Genomic DNA, 23,126 nt, shown 5'->3' on the forward strand with positions numbered 1-23,126 from the left:
TACCTGGAGGCAACAGTTTTGATATATGGAACGGGATTGACTCCAAGAGGCTGAATGCAGCTGCTTATACAGCGATGATTGTTAGCAAGCTCAAACTGGTAACCGTGCATTGAAATAAGGCCTGAGCACACAACCAAATCATCCTAACAGATAACTACAATCCGCAACAATACAACTAAGGAAATGGTGTGATTTGTGTGATTCAGCAAGCTAATTAGAAACATACATTTTGGCAAGTTGTCCCACCCATTGGGAACATTGGGAATTGGGAAATGTTGATGTAATTTCCAGTCATACTTCAAGCATGTGATAATATCTGCAACGTGCACAACACACATTTCTCGTTGAAAACAAAGTGAATCAGAAGTATGGGACCTATGACTGTTGTTTATAGAGTATTTTCTGCATTAAGTAAAAAACTATATGTGTGTGGGAGGGGGGAATGGGGAGAAAATATATAAAAGTTTTTTTTGTATCCTTGGCTATGGATATTTGATTAATGTTTTATTCATTTTTTTTCCTGTAATGATGCAAATAATTAAATAATTTAAAAAAAACTATATGTGAATAAAATGGTCCAAACTGGAGATTAGTTTTATTCTCACTACCTTCATATATGGATTTAAAAAAGAAAAGTTCCCTTTTGGAGACAGTGCTTTAACAAAAATCACATTATCATTGTCGATGTCAAGTCTGAGGAGTTCATGTGCAATGAGGGCAGACCGACGTTCAGGTCGATGGCTGTCAGTCTTATCTAGCATGGTTCTGATGTTCCAGCATGCTAGCTTGAGTTTGTGAGCATCTTTTGAGGGGGAGGACGTGGAGGGGGAGGACGTGGAGGGGGAGGACGTTGAGGGGGAGGACGTGGACCTGTCCTCGGGCCTGCGCAAAGGAGCTTTTAGGTGGAGTGCAGTGCGCGCAGTACTGGCCCCACCCTTTACACCCATGGTTCGTGTGCCGTGGCCAAGCAAGCTGGGACGTGGCAGCGAGGTCCTTGGGTCGTAGGTTTTATATCGGAGTGGCCTTCTCCTATGCAGGTTTCTTACCCGGGCTGGAGGGGCCTGCCTCCCCTCCTAGGTCGGTCCATACTGCCCGGACCGGGGCCTCCGTCTGCCTCACTCGACCGAGGCCGGGGCCGCCGTCTCCCCCTTGCTCCTGCCATTAGATACAGGAAAATAAAACAGACAGATCCCTGAATAAAAAGGTGGGGAGGAGGGAGGAAGGGGAAGATTGAGATGTAAAGGCAAACAGGTAAGAGTTAATAGGTAGAAGGGCTGAAATGTTGGTTACCCTTTACTTCCAATAGATATGGTGCGACCTGCTGAGTTTCCCCAACACATTTTTGTATTTCATTTGAGGTAATGATGTCTTTTAATTGATCAATTGAGTGGTTAAATAGGACAGAACTCTAGGGTTTACAAGACACCAAGTCAAGACCAACATTTTCACCTTGATCATGTTATTAACCTTCTGTCTAAATTTTTTATAATGGTTGTTCCTGATTATTTCAAGTTAGGAGCTACCAATTATTAATCAGTACACCATGCATGTTAAAATACATGTCAATTCAATATAACAATGTCCAGTGCTATCATTCCTTAAAGTAGATTTTCTCAATTCACCTCAATTCACTCTTAACTGGGAAAATCAGTGCCAGCTAAGAAATAAATGCAGCAACAAATTTGCAAGCTACAGCTTGGTATTGTGAACCAAATATTCACACCAAATTAAGGAGAACACAATGTTTGAATTAATACACAAGTCACGAGTTCAGATTCCAATACCATTCCCGGAATTTATGCATGCATGGCCTTGTGCTTTGATCACAATCCATGAGGGATCGCATGTTGCAGCACAATTGGGAAATCCCTGCCGATCAATGCTTTGATGGTTCAAGACCTGCTTGTTTGCACAGAATCCTGCTTCATGATCCAGATCCATAGGTGAACATGCCTTCTCCATAACATTTTCAAATCGAAATTAGCCATTCTCAACCTTTCTTTGGCTATGGCCCCTTAGGATTCTGCTCAAAAGTTTATGAGCTCCCTTCCTTGTGAAGCAGCCAGATTTAGTTGATTTCTTCCATTCTTCTCTTCAACCCACTATACACCTTGACCCTGTGGTGGTACACCACTGGCCTACTGCAGGAGTATAAGGGTGGCTGTCAATCAGTCGGCCTGAATGGATTAAGCCCCACCTGGTCAGGTGTCAATCACCCTCTGGGATATAAGCCTGTGCCGGCCTCCTGAGGCCTCTCTCAGAGTTGCTGCAGCTACAGCCAGCCTGGCTCTGTGGAAGTCTTTGTGGATTAAAGCCTGTTATACAGTCTTTACCTTGTGTGTCTGATTCTGGCTAACAGTGCACCACAGCCATCACCCCCCCACCCCCCATCCATCCATTAAGGATTTCAGTCCATGTGCTGTGACCCTTGTTGAGAATGGCTGATCTAGATCTTTAGGTTCCTATTCCTGAATTCAAGTGAATAATGCATGTTACGACAAGCTGAGGTTCGAATGCATTGTGCTAGAAACAATCATGACATACCTTTTCCCTTCCATATCTAAATCCAACACTAATCCATGTAATAAGTCTTCCAAATCCATACATTTCCATATTTAGTCGTAATTCCTTATGGAACATTGTCAAATGTCCACATCAATGACCATCAATTTAAGAACTAAATTACTCCTATATTATTTCTCTGAACTCAAGATTCAACGTTATTTTATTAAACAGAAAATATATTATATAACATTTTGTTTAGTCTGCCGTAAGGTAGGCAAAGATCTGCAATCAGCAGACATTGCCCATCGCCCCTAACAGAGAATGAGAAGCAGAAGAGAGTCACCCCAGAGTCACTGAAAATCTGTGGCTTTGCCTCTAACCTTGCTGCAGTCTCGGCAGCCACTCATCCTTCAGTCAAACCATAAGCAACCCAAGATCCAGATACAAGCCTCTGACACAATCAGGAAGCCTCCTCTTCCCTCGGTCCCCTCTTGCCTCCCAGTTCCAATACCTGGTATCCCTTCAGCCAGTCTTGAGCCAATCTCCAGCAGCCCACAGCCTGGTGAGAGCCCTTTGACCGAAGTCGCTGGCAACCTGCACTCGTTCATCACCTAGAGTCACCAACAGCTTGCTGCCTGTGTGTTCTTCAGTCTCAGAGCTCTTCGCTGGTCCGCTGCCGTGGTCACCGCCCTGTAAGTCACCTCCTCTGCTTCTCCTTTTCAGACAGAGGGTGGTCTCCCCATTTTCTGGTGCCCTGCACCAGTGCTCTGCTTCCTTGGGCTCCAAGCCCTCATGGCCACTGCTGCACATTGGTGCCGCCATCTTGGGCCCAGACCCCGCAGTTGCAGGATTTTAAAATAAATCACCGTGGCCTCCACTATTGGGCTGTTTAAAGCCTATGTGACAGAGATGGCAGTTGGACTGGGCAGATGGACCTCTGGGGGAGCACTCTATCTCCGCTCTCTGCAGGCCCATACCAGCAGCAGTGCTGTCATTTAAAAAAAAATGATTTTCATCTCTAGCTTTCCTGGTCAATTTGGTTGTTTGTATATCATGGCAGGAATTGTATTATTTGCTTCTGATTTCTTAACTTAATCTTTATTCACCTGGCATTGAATACAAATTCACTCAATGAATTTTCGACTTTCTATTTTTGATGTAGCTTGCTTCTTGAATGATTCCTCCAATACATAGAACGTAACAGCTGAGAATACGTCCATTGGCCCTTGTCAGTTATACTGACTTAAATAAACCTACACCACAACAATCTAATCCTTGCCTACAATACACCCAAAACCTGTTTTTTTTTCATGCAGCTTCCTCTCTGGGAGCCTTTTAAATGTCCCTATTGTACCAGCCTCCACCATCACCCTGGCAATGTATTCCACTCTTTTAGTAAAGCAATTACTTCTGAAATCTCCTTTAAACTTTCCTCATTTTCTTTTGGTGGTCCGGTTTTTGACTTGGGTAGCACGACATGGAGCTACCCAATTCGTCCAGTTGGGCTATTCCCATCTGCCAACGTCTGCCCACATTCCTCTCAATCCAAATCCATGGACACTCAGTGACTCTGGAGAGACTCTCTTTTCTTCTCTTTCTCCGACTGTTAGGGGCACTAGGATCATGATGTCTCTTTGCTTGCTTTATCTTGCAGGTGACATTTTGAAGGTATTATTTTGTGACAATAAAAGAAACCTTGAACCAAATGTATTTTAACCTACATCTTGATTGATTTAGAAAAGCTTCTTATACAGTTAGCTCCTTCTATCCAGAAGTAGAGTGTTCCTATGAAACCTTTCATAAGCTAAAATGGCATAAAACGAAGAAGCAATTACCATTAATTTATATGGGAAAAATTTTCAAGCATTCCCAGACTCAAATCATACTGGATGCACCTAACGCAATGGCTCCCAAACTTTCTCGGGCTGCCGCCAGGTCACATTCCTAGCACCCCCACATACACACACATACAATGAACACACTCCTCCTTCTTCTCCCTCGCCCACTCATCACCTCTCACCTCCAGCTTCTCATTCCTCAGCTGGTGCTGCTTGTGGGCCTCTCTCCTGGGGCCGACTCCTTTCGCCCCAGGCTTTTTCCTCCCGAGCCCCCTGTGCTCGGTACCTCCCTTGCTCTATCTACCCATCCTCTACCTCCCATTCTCTCTCAACATTAAAAGGCCGATGCTAAATACAACATGGTGGCCATCGAGTCCAGCTCTCGTAAGACCTCCTTGTCGCCATTGTTTTGTTCACTACTGCCACCCCAAGTCTGGCCATGGCAACTTTTCGGAGTCTGCAACTTTTCACTCGCCTTTTATTTTAAAAGCAAAATTCCTCTTAGGATTAGTGAAAACAGGAAAGGGTGAGCAAATGAACAAATTTAATCTCAGGGTGCAAGGCAAGGACACAACTATCATCCAGTTTGTGGATACTGTCAATGCATTTATACAAAAGTTTGAAAACTGTAAACACAAGGCCAAGGGAGGGAGCTTTGCCATGTTTGAATCTCTTTCAACAGTAGCTGTTAATGAAATGGATGCTGATGTTGCAAAGGATGTTGTCTCACGCCTCAGCTGCCTCTGAGAAGAATTCCTGAACTACTTCCCAGAAATCAGCTGAGAAGAACTTCCTTGTTAAAGTCAAAAAAGTCCCTGATGATCTGCAAGATTAACTCAGTGACCTTCAAAATGATTCTGGATGCAGAGATGTCTTTGAGATTTTGTCTATCTCTGAGTTTTGGTTTAAAATGATGGGTAGATCCCCCAACATTGCAAAGGAGTGTCTTCAGAAGATCCTGCCCCTCATGGTCATTATTCTTTGTGAATCAGGTTTTTCAATGTTGCTGCAGTTTGAAAGCAAAGGCACAAAAATGCATTGAAGTGGAGGCAGATCTGAAGTGTGCATTCTCTACAACAAACCAAGGATGTGGAAACTGGTGAAGGAACTTCAGGAACGGGGGTCTCATTAATGTGGTTTGAGCTTTGATTTTGATTGGGAGTTTTTGTGTTCAGTGTTTGCTTGGAGTGATTTTTGTTATTTAAAAATGTTAAATAATGTACGTTAAATTAGATAAAGATGTGTTTCTTGCAGAGCTGTCTTTGACTTGAAAATATTGCTGTCATTACCACTAGTGGGCCATGGTATGTTAGGCCAGAAGCCAGGCGAGCCTCAGACCGAAAAAGGCTGAGAACCATTCCCCCAAGGTCCAATTGAGCAGCATGCTGTCATATTCCTTCAAGGTCCACTTCTGTTCTCATTTCATGTCTGCTTTAACACCATGCTGCCAGATTCCGTTCAGGTCTGCTTAAACACCATGCTGCTAAATTCCTTTCAGGTCTGCTTAAACACCATGCTGCCAGATTCCTTTCAGGTCTGCTTAAACACCATGTTGTCCTTACTCTTTTACTTCCACTTGGGAGTGCTTCTTATCACTGGTACCATAAACATCTCTGTACCATTGTACATTAACACCTATTGATTGTTTCTTCAGTCCATGTCTGTGCTTCAGGCAGATTTTAGTTGAGCACATTTTTGTGAGATTCTCATATTTCCTCCATGCATTCAACCATTCTATATTCTTTTGCTCAAGTTCTTTATTAATAAAGACCACTAAGCATTTGCTTTCCTCATTGCTGCAGAGCAGATTAGCTTTCAGGGACATGCAGAAAATCACTTCAATCCCTTTGGAAATCAACAGTTCCCAGTTGATTATAATTTTAAAAATGTTCCGCCTTTCTGTTCTTGACATTAAAATGGTTGGCCTCATATTTTATTAAAATTTTTAAAAATCTACAAATGTTGTAAATCTGAACTGAAAACCAAAACTGCTGGAAACAGGTCAGACAGCATCTGTGGAATGAGAAGCAGAATTTGAGGTCTAAGGCCTTTCATCAGAAGCTGGAAAGTCAGAGAACTAGTTAGTTGCAGAAAAGTTGGGGGAAGTGAGGGATAAAACCAATATACTTGATGTGGTGAGGCTAAGAGAGGGGAGCATAAAACTAGCAATTTAATATGGGTTTCAGGTTAATTGTATTTTTCTTTTAAATTTAGAGATTCAGCAAGGTAACAGGCCCTTACGGCCCATGATCGCACACTGCCCAATTAAGCGACTAACACCATACATCTTTGGAATATGGGAAGAAACTAGAGAACACAGATGTTACTTCTTAACTTTTATTTAGGAATTGTTTGTCATCCAGAGTTTATGGAGAGGAAATATATAAAATATATAAAATTATGAAAGGCTGAGATAGACTGGACAGCTAGCACCTTTTCCCGGATCGACAGTAGAAAATGCCAGAGGACGTCTGCATAGGTGAGGGGAAGAAAGTTTAGGGGAATCGTCAGCGGTAATTTTTTTTTAAAGGCAAATCATAGTGCAGGTGTGATGGTGAAGGCTGATACAATAGGGACATTTAGAAGACTTTGACAGGCACATGGATGAAAGAAAAATAGAGGGCTATGGGTGTGAGGTAGGGAAATTTATATAGGTCAGCACAAGAACATGGGCCAAAGAGTTTACACTGTGTTTTTATTATGTAATGCTTTTATTAAAGTTTTAGATCGATTTAAAAGAGATTCAGAGTATTTCTCAGGCTTTACTTCATGCTTGATTCAGTCTGGCACAGATCAGTTTCCTACCAAAAGACCATAAAATCATAATAAAAAGGAAGAGGCCTTCGAATCTGCCCCACCATTCAACCACGAGCTGATCCATTTTCCCACAGCTCCACTACCTGGCTTTCTCTCTATAACCTTTGATAGCCTGGCTAATCAAAAACCTATCAAATCTCACCTAATGACGTAGTCTCCACAACTGCCTGTGGCAACAAATTCCATAGATTCACCAGAATCTATGGCTGAAGAAATTCCTATGCATCTCTGTTCTAAGCAGATGCCCTTTATGCTTGAAGTTGTGAAACACAAAAATCTGCAGATGCTGATGTATTGATATGTTTTCTCCTTGTACATTATTCCCTACCTGTGTGCTGTTGTATTTGTGAGGCTGGCCCGCCCACTAGTGACTCATCTCCTATGTCTCCTCCCCTTATGACCTGGCCCCTTCCGCCATCCCTGTATCTGGATCCAGGCCAGACAAAGTATTGTGTTTATTAAAGCCTATCATTCCCATGCTATCGACTTCATGGTTAGTGATAGAGCCTATAAGCTGAGATTGTAGTAAAACACACAGAAACGCTGGTGGAACTTGGCTGGTTCCACAGCGTCCATAGGATGTAAAGATATATTACTGAATTTTGGGCCTGAGTCTTTCTTCAAGGTTTTAGCAAAAAGCAAGAAGTGCCCTCATGTTCTAGACTCTCCTGCCATGGGAAACTGTAATGTAATTGCCAGATATACACCCTGCCTACTTAACGTCTCCACAGTATTATTAAATGTCAGCATTGTAACCATAATTATAAGGAGCCAGAATTCATGCCAGGCCCCAACTCAAAAGGGATCCATGCAGAAGACAGCTTTATCTTGATGTTCATTCAGGCACCAGCTGAATACTTCAGATTTTGAGCAGGTGTGAAGTGGATTTTCTTCACAGTGAAAATGAATTCTCAGTCCATGCATCCATCATGAGCTACAAAAGCCAGTTTAAATATAACTGAGACTGACAAAAGTGGGAAAAAAGAGCATCCATTTACCCTCATGTTATTTAAGTATGTGTATGTGCTTCCCAACTTCACATATTGGCGAATCAACAATTTTACAAAAGAAAAATTAAAAGCAGGCCGCACAAGCATTTGCATGAGAAGGATTTTTTTAAATATTAGGTTAATTGTATTAACTGACCTTTCTCTTATTATCTGTTAAAATCAAAATTACTTAATTCCTGGGCTTTCATCTATCATGTCCAAACAAATATCAACTGAATGGGGTAGAAGCTAACAGCTTTTACTTTCAGACCCTCTCGAATATTCACCTCAGAGAAAAACAAAGTGATATGAGACATGCATAATTTCTTCCATGCACTCGCTTCCATCTAGGATCTATTTAATGTTCTTCTCACAATACATAAATATCATTTCCACCTGCCACGAGTTTGCATTCAAACCGTTTATATTGCCATCCACTAAAACACATGGGGATGCCAATACCCCTGAGCGTAAGGCCCTGCAAAAGGTAATGGAAACAGCCCAGGATATCGGAGGCAAAACCATCCCCAGCATCAAGAACATCTGCAGGAAACACTGCCCTTGGAGAGCAGCAACAATCATCAAGGATACACATCATCCAGCACATGCTCTGTTCTCGCTGCTACCATGAGGAAAGAGATAGAGGTGCCACAAGACTTGAATCATCAGGTTCAGGAACAGCTGTTGCCCCTCCACCATCAGACTCCTCAACAACAAACTCAATCAGGGACCCATTTAAGGACTCTTACTTTTATACTTGATTTTTTTTCTCTTTATTGCACAGTTTGTTTACATTTCTTTATTTGTTTACATGTTTACGCTGTGTACAGTTTTTCTGCACTACCAATAGGTGGTAATTCTGCCTCGCCTGCAGGGAAAGGAATCTCAGGGTTGCATGTGATATCATGTATATACTCTGACAATAAATCTGAACTTGAACTTTAAACATTGTATTTACCTCTTGCAGTTCTTCTGAGAGAAGTAGCAGAGAACAGAACAAAACCAAGTCTACCTCTGAAACGACTTCAACATCCAGATAGGTTCAGCAGGTTGCCAAAGCTCTTGAGCACTGAACATTTTTCAGTATTTCCTGTTACTGTGGCTGTTACCGAGACTATGACTGAAGGTATGAAGATAATCCTATCCACCCTCCGATGTTGGAATGGCTCTTGGAGTAGCAGGATGCCACTGTGGGCCAATGGGATTTTTCCTGTCATGTTAAAATGTTAGAAGCCCAGTGTGACTATTAATCTTGATACTTTGATTTTGTTTCTGTGCCTTTTCAAATCAAAAATGGCTCCGGAGCGAGGTGATTATTTTTGCAGTGCTTCGCTCTGTATCTCAGTACATGTAACAATAAAAATAATTCTCAATTTAAATTTGTTATTCCCTTACAGTTAAAAACTGCTAACATTAATAAAAATAAAATGCTTCAAAACTATTGTATAAATTCAAGTAATGAATATCTTTAAAATTTGTCATTATTTACCCCACCATCTTGCATCATTGCCTTTTTCTTGGTGTAAGAAATTTATATTTCATACTTGCGTGGTGTACCACTCAAATTTTTGAAGTAACCTTTTGGTACCGCTTGCAATGATGTTTTTTTTTTTACCTGGGGACTGGTTCAGATAGCCTGTAGTGTAATCAGCGAGGAAGGTATTCAGAACTTATCTACCTAGTGTAATCAGCAAAGAGGGTATTCAGAACAAATCTACCCTGGTCCAAACTGTTCAAAATTTACTCGCTGTAGGTAGTGGGGAGTTTGGTGCTCCTAATTTCAGTTCCATGACAAGGCCATCATCCTAGGTTAGGTAGGAGAATGCTCATGAACAGCTGACACCAGCCTAAAGAGTGCCTTCTCCCTGAAGAGGCTGTCACTTGCACAACATTAAATCAGGAGCACTGGGTTAACACTGAAGTTTCTTGATAAATTAACTTCCAACTTTATTGTTTGGATATGAAGAACACATATTGAGGAATAAACGCATGGACGTAAGAAAATGAAGCCTGCTCTGCTCTGCCCACTCTGCCGTTCAATAACACTAGTCCTGATATTTTACTTCAGTGACATTTTCCTGTAACAATCCAATAATGCTCAGTTCCCCAAATGTCCAAAAATGTAAGTGTGTGTCGGTAGTGTGAGCAAGAAATCTGTTATTTGGTATATTTTAAGAGCATCTGCTATTTAATTTCCCAAAGCAATTTTGATTTAACAGCTCAATGGACTGGCAGAGTGGATCCCCCACACTTAAGCATTCTAGAAGCATCTAAAAACTAGTTCCATATGGCTGACAAATAAGCACATAAAAGTCTTCCTCTCAGTCAAATAAAAAAAAGTGACTTGCCACAAACAATGACACTGCTTCAAAAATTGTCTCCAAAGAGGTTTGCCATCATGACAAATGCGGCAGACGGCTTTTCCAGTTGTCTGAACTAGATTATATTGTTTAAAAGTCCAGATTAATTTCAAGGATGGCGGTAGGTTATGTGGTGACAGTTATGTTGGTCTCTTCGATGCTGAATTGAGTTTCAAAAAATTCCTCTGTGCATTCACAAAAGTCTCACACAAGTAATGATTCAAATTTTACCTCGATAATTTTAAAGGCAACTTTGCACTCAGCAGGGTGGAGAATCTTGGCATTTTGCAGGATGGAAAAATTCCTTACTCTGAGTCAATGGAGTTAAATTAAAGATGTGAAGTCGAGCTCTCTCAATTCTACACATGCATGACTCCATCAGTATGGCATTCGACATCACCTTGTTTCAATTTATTAAAATCATATCAGCATTCTACTCTGGAAGTTTAAAAAAAAAATTCAGCTTGCCTTCGGAATGTAACTTTCCGGATCCTCAGTAGCAATCTTTAGGTTTCAATAACAAAGTTAAAAATATGGGGATTAAGCAACACCCAAATTTGAGTTCAGTGTACCCCAACATGAACAGTTAAGAACGAATTTTTACAAATAATTAAGAATAAATCAATATAAAATTGTGGGCCGGCATGGTTGGCGTAGTGGTTGGCACAATGCCATTACAGTGCCAGCGATCTGGACCGGAGTTTGAATCTCATACCCTCTATAAGTACATTTTCCCCATGACTGCATGGATTCCCCCCCACCCCCTGTGCTCTGGTTTCCTCCCATGGCTCGAAATGAAAGGATCATGTAGGTTAATTGGGTGCAATTGGGCAGCACAGACTCATGGGGTTGATGGCAGTTCCTGCCTTTAGTTAATAGTAGCCTGACAGCTTCACAACATCAGCCTTTAGTGGTTATTAACTGTATATCAGTCCCCTAGGTATGCTACACCTGTGCCCAGATCTTCTCCCTCACCACCATTTAGGGCCCCAAACATGTGCAGCAGCACTTCACTTTTGAATTTGCAGGGAGTCAACTATTGCATCCAGTTCTATTTTTGTAGCCTCCTCTACACCAGAGTGACTGGGTGCAGACTGGGAGATCGCTTTATTGAGTATGTCGGCTCTGTCCGCCGCAATAGCGTGGATTTCCCAGTGCCAAGTTCCTGCAGCGATTACTGTGCATTTTTACTATAATCCCAGTGTTTTCAGACTTCTGTGTTTCACTGCATCCACCAGCCAATACAGTTTTGGATTTTCTGGTGCTCAACGACTCATTGATAATAGTTCTCCGTAGACCACAGCGAAATAACTTCAGTATCAGGGCCAGCACCTTCAGGCTGAGGAACAGCCACGAGAATGTTAAATGACCAAAAGGAACTGCTCACACTGACCATCCGAGACTCTCATATTAATGAAACAAAATGTATTTATTTGTGTAGATGAAATACTTATCCTGCGTATGTATTGTTTGCCAGAATATGTGTTGTGTGCCTGTGTGTTTTGCACCAAGGACCAGTGAACACTGTTTCATTGGGTTGCATTGGTACAATCAGATGATAATAAACTTGACTTCAAGATCAATTCTGATATTTAACTTTTCTTGCTGTTCTCTCTGTGTTTTCGGATTATTCTCACCATGTTAATGACAATGAGATTCACAGTTTAACGAAGAAATACCAATTTATTTTACTCTTGATATGCCCTGCCATAGGTTTTCCTGAGTGGGGAATAGAAAGATGGAAGGAAGAAAGAGCTTGTACCACCTGCTGTCTGCCGCACTCAAATATCACTCGATACAAGCTAAACGTTGTGATGTGCGTCGAAAGAACCAAAGACTTGTTGATCCAAACCAAGTCTTTTATTAACTAGAAGACTGGAGCTTATCACAAGTAGGTCGACCAGTCCAGAATGACCTGGTCTGGCTAGGAGCAACCCTTTAAGACCTGCCAGTAGGAGTGGCTACACTCTCAGCCAATCACAGTCATGCTACACTACCATCTGTACATAGACACATTGGTGATAGAATCTGTGCTATCACACAGGTGTAAAATGTAGTGTGACTTCAGGTGCTAGAGTTGGCGTGTTCTCCATATGGACTTCTTCTGCTTACTCCCATTCACTTCCACATCCTAAAGACGGGTTGGTCATTGTTGGCCACCATACACTTTGAGCAGGTTAATAGCAAAAACATTCTGAAGAGGAGTTGCTGGGCATGGGTAGGAGAGAATGTGAAAAAATGTGATTAATGTTTCACATCAATGATATGCTTTCAGACTGGGGAAATAATTGAAATAGACAGATTGAAATATGCAGAGAACAGGGTGAGATTTAAAGTACCACGATGGGATGGAGACTAAAAGGGCAGTTGACACAGATTGTTGTGGACTAGATGAGGATGGTGAAGGTTTGTTCATGGTCAGCAATTGGTCCGAAGGAGGTGAAAATAATGGAGGATTGGGAAAGAAAAAAAGACAACTGTTGAAAGCATGTAACTCAACAGTTCAAAATATGAAACACGGGTGAATGCTGTTAGGTCAAGAAGGCGCTCTGTCGAGTAAAATTGAATGACATAACGTGAAACTGATGAAGAGATATGGTTAATCACCACCATTATGTAACAATCATTTAGGAACTGAAGAGTAAAATAAAATGTAGATAATGGAAATGTGAAAGAAAAAGAAAACAGAAAAAATCAGAAAATGCTAGTAGATAGCCCAGAAAGACAAAAAATGTTTTTTTTTCAAATCTCTGGTCAATTCTCTCATTCTATGGACACTGTCTAACCTTCTCTTTGTATATTTTGATTTCTCACTCATCTAAAAGTCCACGTTAGTCCTGAACCTTCATGCCTGGCAATATATGACACTTCAAATCAGGAAAGAAGATGGAGCATGTGTTCTTTTGGAGGGATTGATATGAAAACTGGGAATGGTCACTGGGAGCTAACATGGTAAGTTCTTGCACTAGTTCAGGTGGCATGGTTAGTGTAGTGTTTATCGCAACGCTGTTACTGCACCAGCTACTGGGTGATCAAATCTGGCGCTGTCTGTAAGGAGTTTGTATCCTCTCCCATGTCTGTGTGGTGTCTCCGGGTTCTGTGGTTTCCTCCTACCCTTTCAAAATGTACTGGGATGAGGGTCAATTGTGTGTACTTGGGCAGCACAGGCTCGAGCGCCAAAAGGGACTGTTACCATGTTGTGTGTGTACATTTTTTAAAAATTAAATTTAAATTTAGAAATGCAAGGTTTTCTTTTTCCCTGTTGATTTTTGAGGAATTTGTTTTCAGGGAACAATTATTCTGTGGAAAAGCTTTCCATTGCATTTTTCACCAAGACAAGCGAAGAAAATAGTGTGAAACAAGAACTATTCCAACAGCCTTGGGTTGAGAGATGGTCTGCCAGTAGTAGGATTACAATGGACTGTGGTCTTAAAGCATTTTATAAATATATCCAAGGGAAGTTGATTGCATGAACCAAACCTTCCCATCAGAGAAATAGAATGCATTGAACAAGGTAGTACACCAGATGAAAGGCAAGAAATCAATCCACTTGTTCCGTGAAGGATCATATGTTAAAAGGGTCTACAATGTTCAAAATTAGTTTCGAGGCACAACTCCATTATTCATGAGTAAGTCTGGATTTGGTTGAATACAGTTTCAATGCATGAGGCTTTTTTTAAAATTCTGCATTCATTGGTTTCCCTATTTCACAGTCATCTAAAACGTGAAAGTGTGAACAAATAGCTGCAAGGAGAAAAGTTGAGCTTCATTGCATGACAAGTAGCTGAGCCAGAGAATTTCAAAAAAGAAAAATTAAATAAAGTTATTATTGTTTATTCTTATCATCGCTTTCATCTATTATTATATATTCAGATATAAATAGGGCTTTGATGTCAATTTGATCATATGTTCATCTAAATGCAGAAAAAAATTGTAATATGAATCTGGAAGACATTTTTAGAAAGAACACCACATCTTCAAATTTCAAAGTTCAAATTTTCAGCTTGCAAACAGGTCACATTACCTTCCAAAAACCCACTCAGAATCAACAAATTATTTATCTTATCTACAGTTCAGCTTATCTCAAATTTGGACGACTATTTTCTAAAAGCATTCAAAAGCTTAATGCAATGGAAGTTTTAATCTTACGTTTACCTAAACAAAAGTGTGAAGATTTTCCTGGCTTCAGGACATTCTAAATTGCTCTCCAGCCCGTGGTCTCCCTATATTTTGAATTGCAGTTACTCTGTGGCATATGGCAGTCAATTAGTGCTCCGCAAGGCCCTACAAGTAGCATTGAATAAAACAGCCAAAGAGATTGAGAGAAGCTGCCATTCCTCCAAATAATAATTGTGGTGAATGTCTGCCAAGCTGCCTGTCTCCCCTCTGGCGAGCCTTGCTGTACTAACATTGGCTGTGCATTATCTCTACTGTTAAGGACACTCCCCTTGAATATAACTGTATATGCATCTATTGTCTTTCATTATTGTACCATGAGTTTCTGCTAATAAAAGCCATGATTATTGTTTGACCACATCATCTTTGTCTACTTCATCAAGTGGCACTTCTCCTTTATATTCATGTGAGAGAGGAAGCAGGATCTTTAGATTTGGCAGTGAAAGACATACAGTAAAGAATTGGATTTCAATTCTGCTTAACCTCTCAAATAAGCAATTGTTCTTAGTCATCCGCTCTGCATGCTACAGATTTGGTCTATTGCATCTTGTGGTGCGCTGTCGGTCAGAAGCAAACACACAAAACCAAAAGACTGTACAACAGGCTTTATTCGACGTAAACTTCCACAGAGCTAGCTGTGAGATGTGCTGCTATAAACTCTGAGAGTGGCTTCGAAGAGCTAGCTGAGGCTTATATACTGGAGGGTGATTGACACCTGACCAGGTGGGGCTTGGTCGATTCAGGTCGGCTGATTCACAGCCGGCCAGGTGTTGTCTTGCCTCTTCTGCAGGTACAGAGGTTGCTCCTGCAGTAGGCCAATGGTGTACCACCACACATCTTATTTCCAAGATGAAATGGCCCAAGGGATTTTTTAGTTTCAAAACAGCTAATATTTATGCTCAACATTTGTCTGCCATCCATTAAAAAAAAGCCTGTAATTTTCACTTCCATTGGAATTTAAAATCATGTGAGTGTTATAACAGATGGTCAATCTATTTTCCAGCTTTACCGAATGACAAAAGTGAAGATGTTCAAGTCAGATGGCTGCCACATCAGCCCCTGTGTAAACCTGAGTTTACAGGTTTACTCTACCCCTGAGTAACGGTAGATTCCAGACACACGAGAAAACATGGAAGTACTCAATGAGTCAGGTAACATCCATGAGATAAAGAGTCACATTTCAGGTGAGGACCCTTTAATGAGTCTCAGTAAACGATCCCGACCTAAAATGTTGACTGACCATTCCTTTCCATGGTCAACTTATTGGACTGGATGAGTCTCTCAGGCTTCTCATTGAATCTAACATAACAATGCAAAACAGGATTCATACCACCTATCCACTATTAGTAAAACACAAGAGTCTGCAGACTCCAGATGGCATTAACATTGACTTCTCCAGTTTCTAACCTACTCTCCTTTCTCCCTCCCTTCCCTTCCCTCTGTCTTCTTTCCTTAGTTCTCCACCCCCTTCTCATCTGGCTAACCCCCTTCCCCCCACTTGCTGCTGTGCCCTCCCTCCCTTCTCCACCTATTACCTCCTGGCTTTGGCACCATGCTCCTCCGCTTCCTCTGTCCCTTTTTTTTGTTCAGATGCCTGCCAATATTTTTCCATACCTTGATGAAGAGTACAAGCCCAAAATGTAGGTTATGTATCTTTTATGTTTGACCTGCTGAGTTTCTCCAGTGTTGTGGTCTTCTGCATCCACTATTAGTTAGGAGGCACAGAAGAGCATTATCAACCGAAGCATTTGCATTGGACTTCTGATTTAAATTCTTATTTGAAAATATTTTATGTAATTACTCCACACTACCACATGGATTACTGCTGCCCAAACATATGTAAAGGGTTAGTTCCGAAAACTGTGCAATTAGTTTACATGATTTATTTTAACCACAAGTAGTAATACAGGTTCATAAATGCCTTTAGATATAATCAAATGCTGAATTTGGTGTTTTCAAGCAACAAAGCCTTGCTTGCCTCTCTCTTTTACTGACCCATATCACAGTTTGATGGTACTGCAGTAGAAGGGATTGAAACTTCAACAATCTGTCTTTTCGTTAGCTCTCTGTATCATGACACAGATACAATGCTGCAGAGGGTTAATATGTTCAGGCGCACAATGGGGCATTTTTGTGTCTGGCTATCTGCTGGGTTGGATCTTGGAAAGACAGAACAAGATGGTCTTTGCCAGGTAATTATGAAAGTGCCAATTCATATGATTGATGGCAATGATCACCTTGTCATGTTTCACCATTCAGAGATTCAAACACTATGTTTACCATTGTTCCAGCATTATTTCTGGTTTAAGTGTGAGCAGGTGGTATAATGCCACATAATCGATTGTATTCCTGGACATCCATGCAGGACAACTATATATAACTACCGCATCCAGCACTTGTGAATGTGATACAACTGACAAAGCATAAACAATTTATTTTGTATCACTGAAAATTACTGACTTGAAGCGTCCATATTATACCCATGTATCAGTGGCTGTATTCTGACAGAATTCAACACTGCCCTCCCAAAGCACAAAAGGAATTGTTCACTCACTGCTTTGGATCGGATTTCTTTGGCATACAAAGGCTGCAAAAACTCAGATGGTCCTTCTAACCGTAGACCCTTGTCAGTGATTCTCAGATGCCCCATGCCATCCTGCAATGGAACAAAAAACATCAAATAACAGGTAGGCAAAAGAAAAATACGGCGTATTTACATCCATGCAGCAAACAAGTTTAAGTTGCTCAGAATATAGACGGCCATTTGAGGAATCCATCCCAAGGATGCTCGATCCAGAGTTATTTCAAGAGATACCAATGCTCCAATTTTCCTGATTTTATTTCCACCTGACTCTAATGCTGCTTTGGACATTTTTTTAAACAAAGGTATAGTCTAATCATGGAATAAAATATTAGTTGGGCCCAAAACATATTTGAGAGCCAATTGTGTCATAGCATAAATCAGAAATTCAAACTCAAGAGGTTGCAGAGAAGATTCACAGGGATATTGCCAGGATTGGAAAGCTTGCATAATGAGGAATTGTTTATCCTCTAACCGAGGAGGCTGACAAAGGTTTATAAAATCATGAGGGCGGAGATATGATGGATTGTCACAGTCTTTTTTTCAGGAATAAGGGGCAGCACGGTTGATGTAGCAGTTAGTGCAATGCCTTTACAACGCCATCGATCGGGATTGGGGTTCGAATCCTGCACTGTCTGTAAGGAGTTTGTAAATTTTCCCTGTGTCTGCGTTGGTTTTCCCCGGGGGCTCGGGTTTCCTCCCACCATTCAAAATGTACTGGGGTGGAGGTTAATTGGGTGTAAATTGGGCGTCATGGACACATGGCTGAAATGGCTTGTTACCGTGCTGTACGCCTACATTTTTTTAAAAACTGGAAGTCTTTGGTTTCAGGTGAGAGGGTTAAGATTTAAAAGGTTCCTGAAAGGCACGTTTGTCATACAGAGCATAGTGGGTACATGAAATAAGCTCCCAGAGAAAGTGCTGGAGGCAGGAACAATTGAAATGGTTTACAAGATATTTGGACACCAACAGGGATAGTGGAGGTTTAGAGGGATATGGACCAAAAGCAATCAAATGGGACGAGCTCAGGAAGATACCCTTGTTGGTATGGAAGTTGGGCTGAAAGGCCTGTTTCAATATATTAGCTCTATGACTATGTTCCCCTGGAAACTGGAAGTTCTTTAATAAATGTGGCTTTGGTTTTGGGGAGGAAGAACATTTGAGTATGTTATCCATTTCAAATCAGCTTCACTTTACAATGCAGAAAGATGTTGTCCTCTAACTAATACTCTGGGGTCCACGTAATAAGTGTTAAATTACATTGGGCAAACACTGAAATATTAATGTACAAATGAAGTAATTTTATACTGACAGAAATAAAAATTGCATAAATAGCACAAAACTATTAACTAAATCAGAACTACCTGCATTATGAGACACTTTAATTTTAATTTAATTTAGAGATACAACACAGTAACCTGCCCCATAAGCCCATGCTACCAAAATATAACTAACTCGATAGGTCTTTGGATTTGAATTATCCAATCCCATCAAGTGAAGTCGTCTATAAAAGTTCAAGTTCATGTTTATTGCCAAATACACCAAGTAATAATGATACTTTGCTTTGTGAACAGTCCAGCTAATTAACATACAAAATACCTGCAACAAATAAAATTATTTTACTCATGTAAGTTCAGCCCTTTTAAACTTGCATCCCACTAAATCGGCCGCGGGGGTTTGGCTTTTCACAATTAACCTCTTCTAACTGGGACAGTGAACACTTTCACACTTGCAAGGAGCCATCCCCGGGGTTAGGACTGTTCTACCTTCTACTGGTAACTTCATGACTCATTGAGTGATGGTGGACCTGCCCTGAATCCTGATCAATGTATTATGATCTTATATTTGAACATGGTTAATCATGCCTAATTATAACATAATTAAGCTTTACGTACAGCACAGTATGAGCCCTTCAGCCCCATTGTTGTTGTTGTGGAGCCGACCTAGATAAACCTTTATAAGGGATCGTGGGAAAGTGAAAGCAACAAATAGCAATAGCGGACAATTTTTAAACAGGGTGGGAAATGTGTTAGAGCTATAGCACTCAATTTATACTGCATGGGAAAATTTGTAGTGCTATCGTGTACAATTTATAAATACCATGGGAAAAAGCGATGGCAGATCTGCCCTCCCAGAATTCCATGTGGCTGTGTGCCTGGCTTCATTCATCAAAGGTTTCTCTGCCGCATGATATTCTGGGAAGTCAGGTCCGCCATTGCATTTTTCCCCATGATCTTTATAAATTGTGTGCTATAGCGCTACCAATTTTCCCACACTGTTTAAAAATTGTCCGCTATTGCTATTTATTGCTGTTTATTTCTATTTACTTCCTCCGTCTTTCTCTCTCCCCCTCTGCAACTTTCCCATGGCAAAGTTTATACCTTCATTTTAATCTTTCCTTTTTGCACTCACGCAAAAACTTGGGTAATTTCAATCCCACAATGCAATTACCTGTTTCACACTTGCCTGATGGCAACACTGGCGTCTGCAGATGCCAGGTATTGCACTAGGGGTTGAGGCAGTCAATCCCCAGTTTGAGATGACGCCATCTGATGGCAGCGTTGAGCTGATTTTGCTTTCACACTAGTCACTTTAAAGGCCGATTAATTCCTGGGATCACTTGCAAGTGTGAAAGAGGCTGTTCATTCAACAGTTTGATAATAGTGTATCTGCTAGTGCATAATCTCACACTTGCAAATCTTTATCCTGATGGGAGGAAGATCAAGAGAGTGTGGCCAGGATGGATGAGTCTTTTAATACGTTGTCCACTTTTCCAAAGCAGCAGAAAGTGTCAGTGGAGTTGATGGAGGAGAAGGGAGTTTATGTGATGGCATGAGCTGCATTAAAAACTCTGCAGTTTCTTGATATCTTGGTTGGCGCAGTTCCTGACCTCACGGTGATGCTTTCAAAGGGTGCATCTGAACAAGTTGTTGAGACTTCCAAGGAAGTAGGTGCAACAGCTGTGCTTTCTTGGCGATCACATCAATATGAATGGACCAGGACTGGAAATGATTATTCTTAAAAACTCAATGCTGTCTACTATCTCCACCTTGGCAACACTCATGGGTACAAGCAGTGAACTTCATCCTCTTCTGGAAGTCTATGATCAGATGTTGGTCTTGTTGACATTGAGGGAGAAGTTGTTGTTCCTGCCACCCTTCATCTCCCTTCTATACTCCAATTCATCATTGTTTGAAATCCAGCCATAATGACCATGTCATCTGCAAATTTAAAGATGGGTTCAAAATGTTTAGGCGCACAATCATGAGTGTACAAAGCAGTAGAGTAAGGGACTGAGAGTGCAGCCTTGTTAGACCCTGCTGTTGAGGATGATCGATGGGATCCTCACTGATTGCAGCCTGCAGGACAGGAAGTTAAGGATCCAATTGCAGATTGTGGTGCAGAAGCCAAGGAAATGGAGTATGGGAATGAGTTTATTTGGCACTATGATGTTAAAGGCAGAGCTGCAGACAGGGAATAGTTTTCAGGGCCATGAGGAGTCACGGATCTGGCAGCTGCCATGGATTTACTGCACAGGTAGATGAAGTGCAATGGATCAAAACTGGCTAGGAGGCTGGAGTTAATTTATGCCATGACCAGCATCTCAAAGCACTGTGATGGTGGATGTCAGGACCACTGGCCATTAGCTACTTAGGCCCCCGTCACTATGTTTTCTTGAGCACTAGGATGATCATGGCCTTCTTGGAGCAAGTATTTACTTATACCTATAACTGGGAAATGTCTGTGGAGACTTGACTCCGTCTGGGCCAGTTGCTTTGTGCAAGTTCACCCTCTACAAAGCTGTCCTGATATCTGTGGTGGTTACCATGGGTGCAGCTCTTCCTGTGGGTCAAGGAACGTGTTTCCCTGACTCACTGGCCTTCTGTTCAAAGTGAGTGTAGAATGCATTGAGCTCTTTGGTGAGGGATGCACTTTTGACTGCTTCTCTGCTCTGTTTCATACGATAGCTTGTGGTGATAATGCATGCTATGCCACTTGGTGTCTGAGAAGTTGTCTAGGACTGCCACTCCCTCTTGGCATCTCTGATGGCCTTGTAGAGGTCATACCTGGACTTCTGGTATAATTCCCAGCATACTCACTTTCTCAAAGAATTCTGTAAAATCTATTATACATTGAGCAATTAGACATTTTGTCACAAATACCCTGAGGACAAATACTATGTTATCAGAAATTCTACTGAAGTAAACAAAAAAGAAATCCATATGCAAAATAGATAATCTTTACTAGAAGTAGCTATTGTTAGGTGCAGAGTAAGATAGGTGTTTCGGATCTTCCAGTGGTTTATCAATGACCTTCCCTCTAGCATAAAGTCAGATGCTTGCAAGTGATTTCCACTCGCAAATGTTCAGATAATGATGCAGTCTACATCTACATGCAGCAGAGCCCATACAGCCTTCAGACTTGAGCTGATAAGCGGAAGGTAACAGTTGTAATATGCAAATACCAGGAAATTACCACCAACAACAAAAGAGAGTTTAAACATCAGCCCTTGACATTTAACACTGCTGTCATCAACAAGTTCAAGACCAAGACTGCTGAGTAACTGCACAAATAATGTAGCTTCAACAACCTGGGCATTTGTACTCATCCAGTCAAGGACAGAGCAGTTTGTGCACAAGTCCTTAAGACCCTAAGATATAGGAGCAGAAGTAGTGCATTCAGCCCATCAAACCTGCTCTGCCATTCCACCATGAGTTGATCTATTTTCCCATTCAACCTCACTCCTCTGCCTTCACCCTACAAACTTTGATAACCTGACTATTCAGATATCTATTAATCTCTGCCCTTTTGTCCTAAGGGGTTCTTTATGCTCAAAACCCACGTAATCACTATTAAAAAAAGGCAAATATACCTCTTATGGAGATGATCAAAAATGCGGATCGCGAAAGGGCTTTTAAATTCCCCTGCCATGGGAAACAACTTTGCCACATCTGCTCTTTCCAGACCTTTCAATATTCAAAATGTTTCTATGAGGTGCCCCCTCATTCTTCTGAATTTCAAGGAGTACAGTCCAAGAGCAGTCAAACATTCCTCATATGCTAATCTCTTTATTCCAGGAATCATCCTTATGAACCTTCTCTGAATTTTCTCCAATATAACATATCCTTTCTTAAATGAGGATCCAAAAACTGTACTCCACACTCCAAGTGAGGCTTCATCGGTGCCTCATAGAGCATCCATATCACATTGCTGCTCTTATATCCTATTCCTCTGGATATGAATGCCAACATTGAATTTGCCTTTTTCACCACTGACTCAACCTGGAGGTTAACCTTCAGGGTATCCTGCACGAGGACTTCCAAGTCTCTTTGCACCTGTAAATTCTGAATTTTCTCCCCATCCAAGAAATAATCTGCCCTTTTATTCCTTCTACCAAAGTGCATGACCATACACTTTCCAACATTGTGTTTCATTTGCCACATCTTTGCCCATTCTCATGATCCATCTGTCTCTCTGCAGCCTCTCCATTTCTTAATCACCTCCTGCCTCTCCACCTATCTTTGTATCAACTGCAAATTTATCTTCAAATCCATTTATTTTGCAATCCAAATCATTAACATACAAAGTAAAAAGGGGTCTGACAACTCTCAAGAAACTCAATGATATCCAAATCAATGCAGCTCACTTGACTAGTGACCCAGCAGCTATCATTTTATTTCTTCCACTAGCAGGACAGCCGGCACTTTCATGACCTTAAGCAGGAAGCATATTGCCATTCATGCTGAATTAAAACCCAGGGACCCTCTGTCCAATAACACCTATTAACAGAAATAGTTAAAGAGCAACATTCCACATCAGCCTTCTCAAGGATAGCTAGAATAGAGAGAATTACAGATAG

At 41.2% G+C, this 23,126-nt stretch overlaps 1 protein-coding gene across 4 annotated transcripts in view; it reads right to left on the bottom strand.

Moving 5' to 3' along the window:
• sgcd (sarcoglycan, delta (dystrophin-associated glycoprotein)) overlaps positions 1 to 23,126 on the bottom strand; it is a 510,268-nt gene that overhangs the window by 47,019 nt on the left and 440,123 nt on the right. For all 4 annotated transcript variants that reach the window (XM_069898190.1, XM_069898187.1, XM_069898188.1 and 1 more), the window contains one exon: positions 17,240 to 17,341. In XM_069898190.1, coding sequence (XP_069754291.1) covers positions 17,240 to 17,341 — 102 coding nt within the window. The remainder of the gene's footprint in view (positions 1 to 17,239; positions 17,342 to 23,126) is intronic.

This window comes from Narcine bancroftii, chromosome 9 (genome assembly GCF_036971445.1).
Source record: "Narcine bancroftii isolate sNarBan1 chromosome 9, sNarBan1.hap1, whole genome shotgun sequence".
NCBI lineage: Eukaryota > Metazoa > Chordata > Chondrichthyes > Torpediniformes > Narcinidae > Narcine > Narcine bancroftii.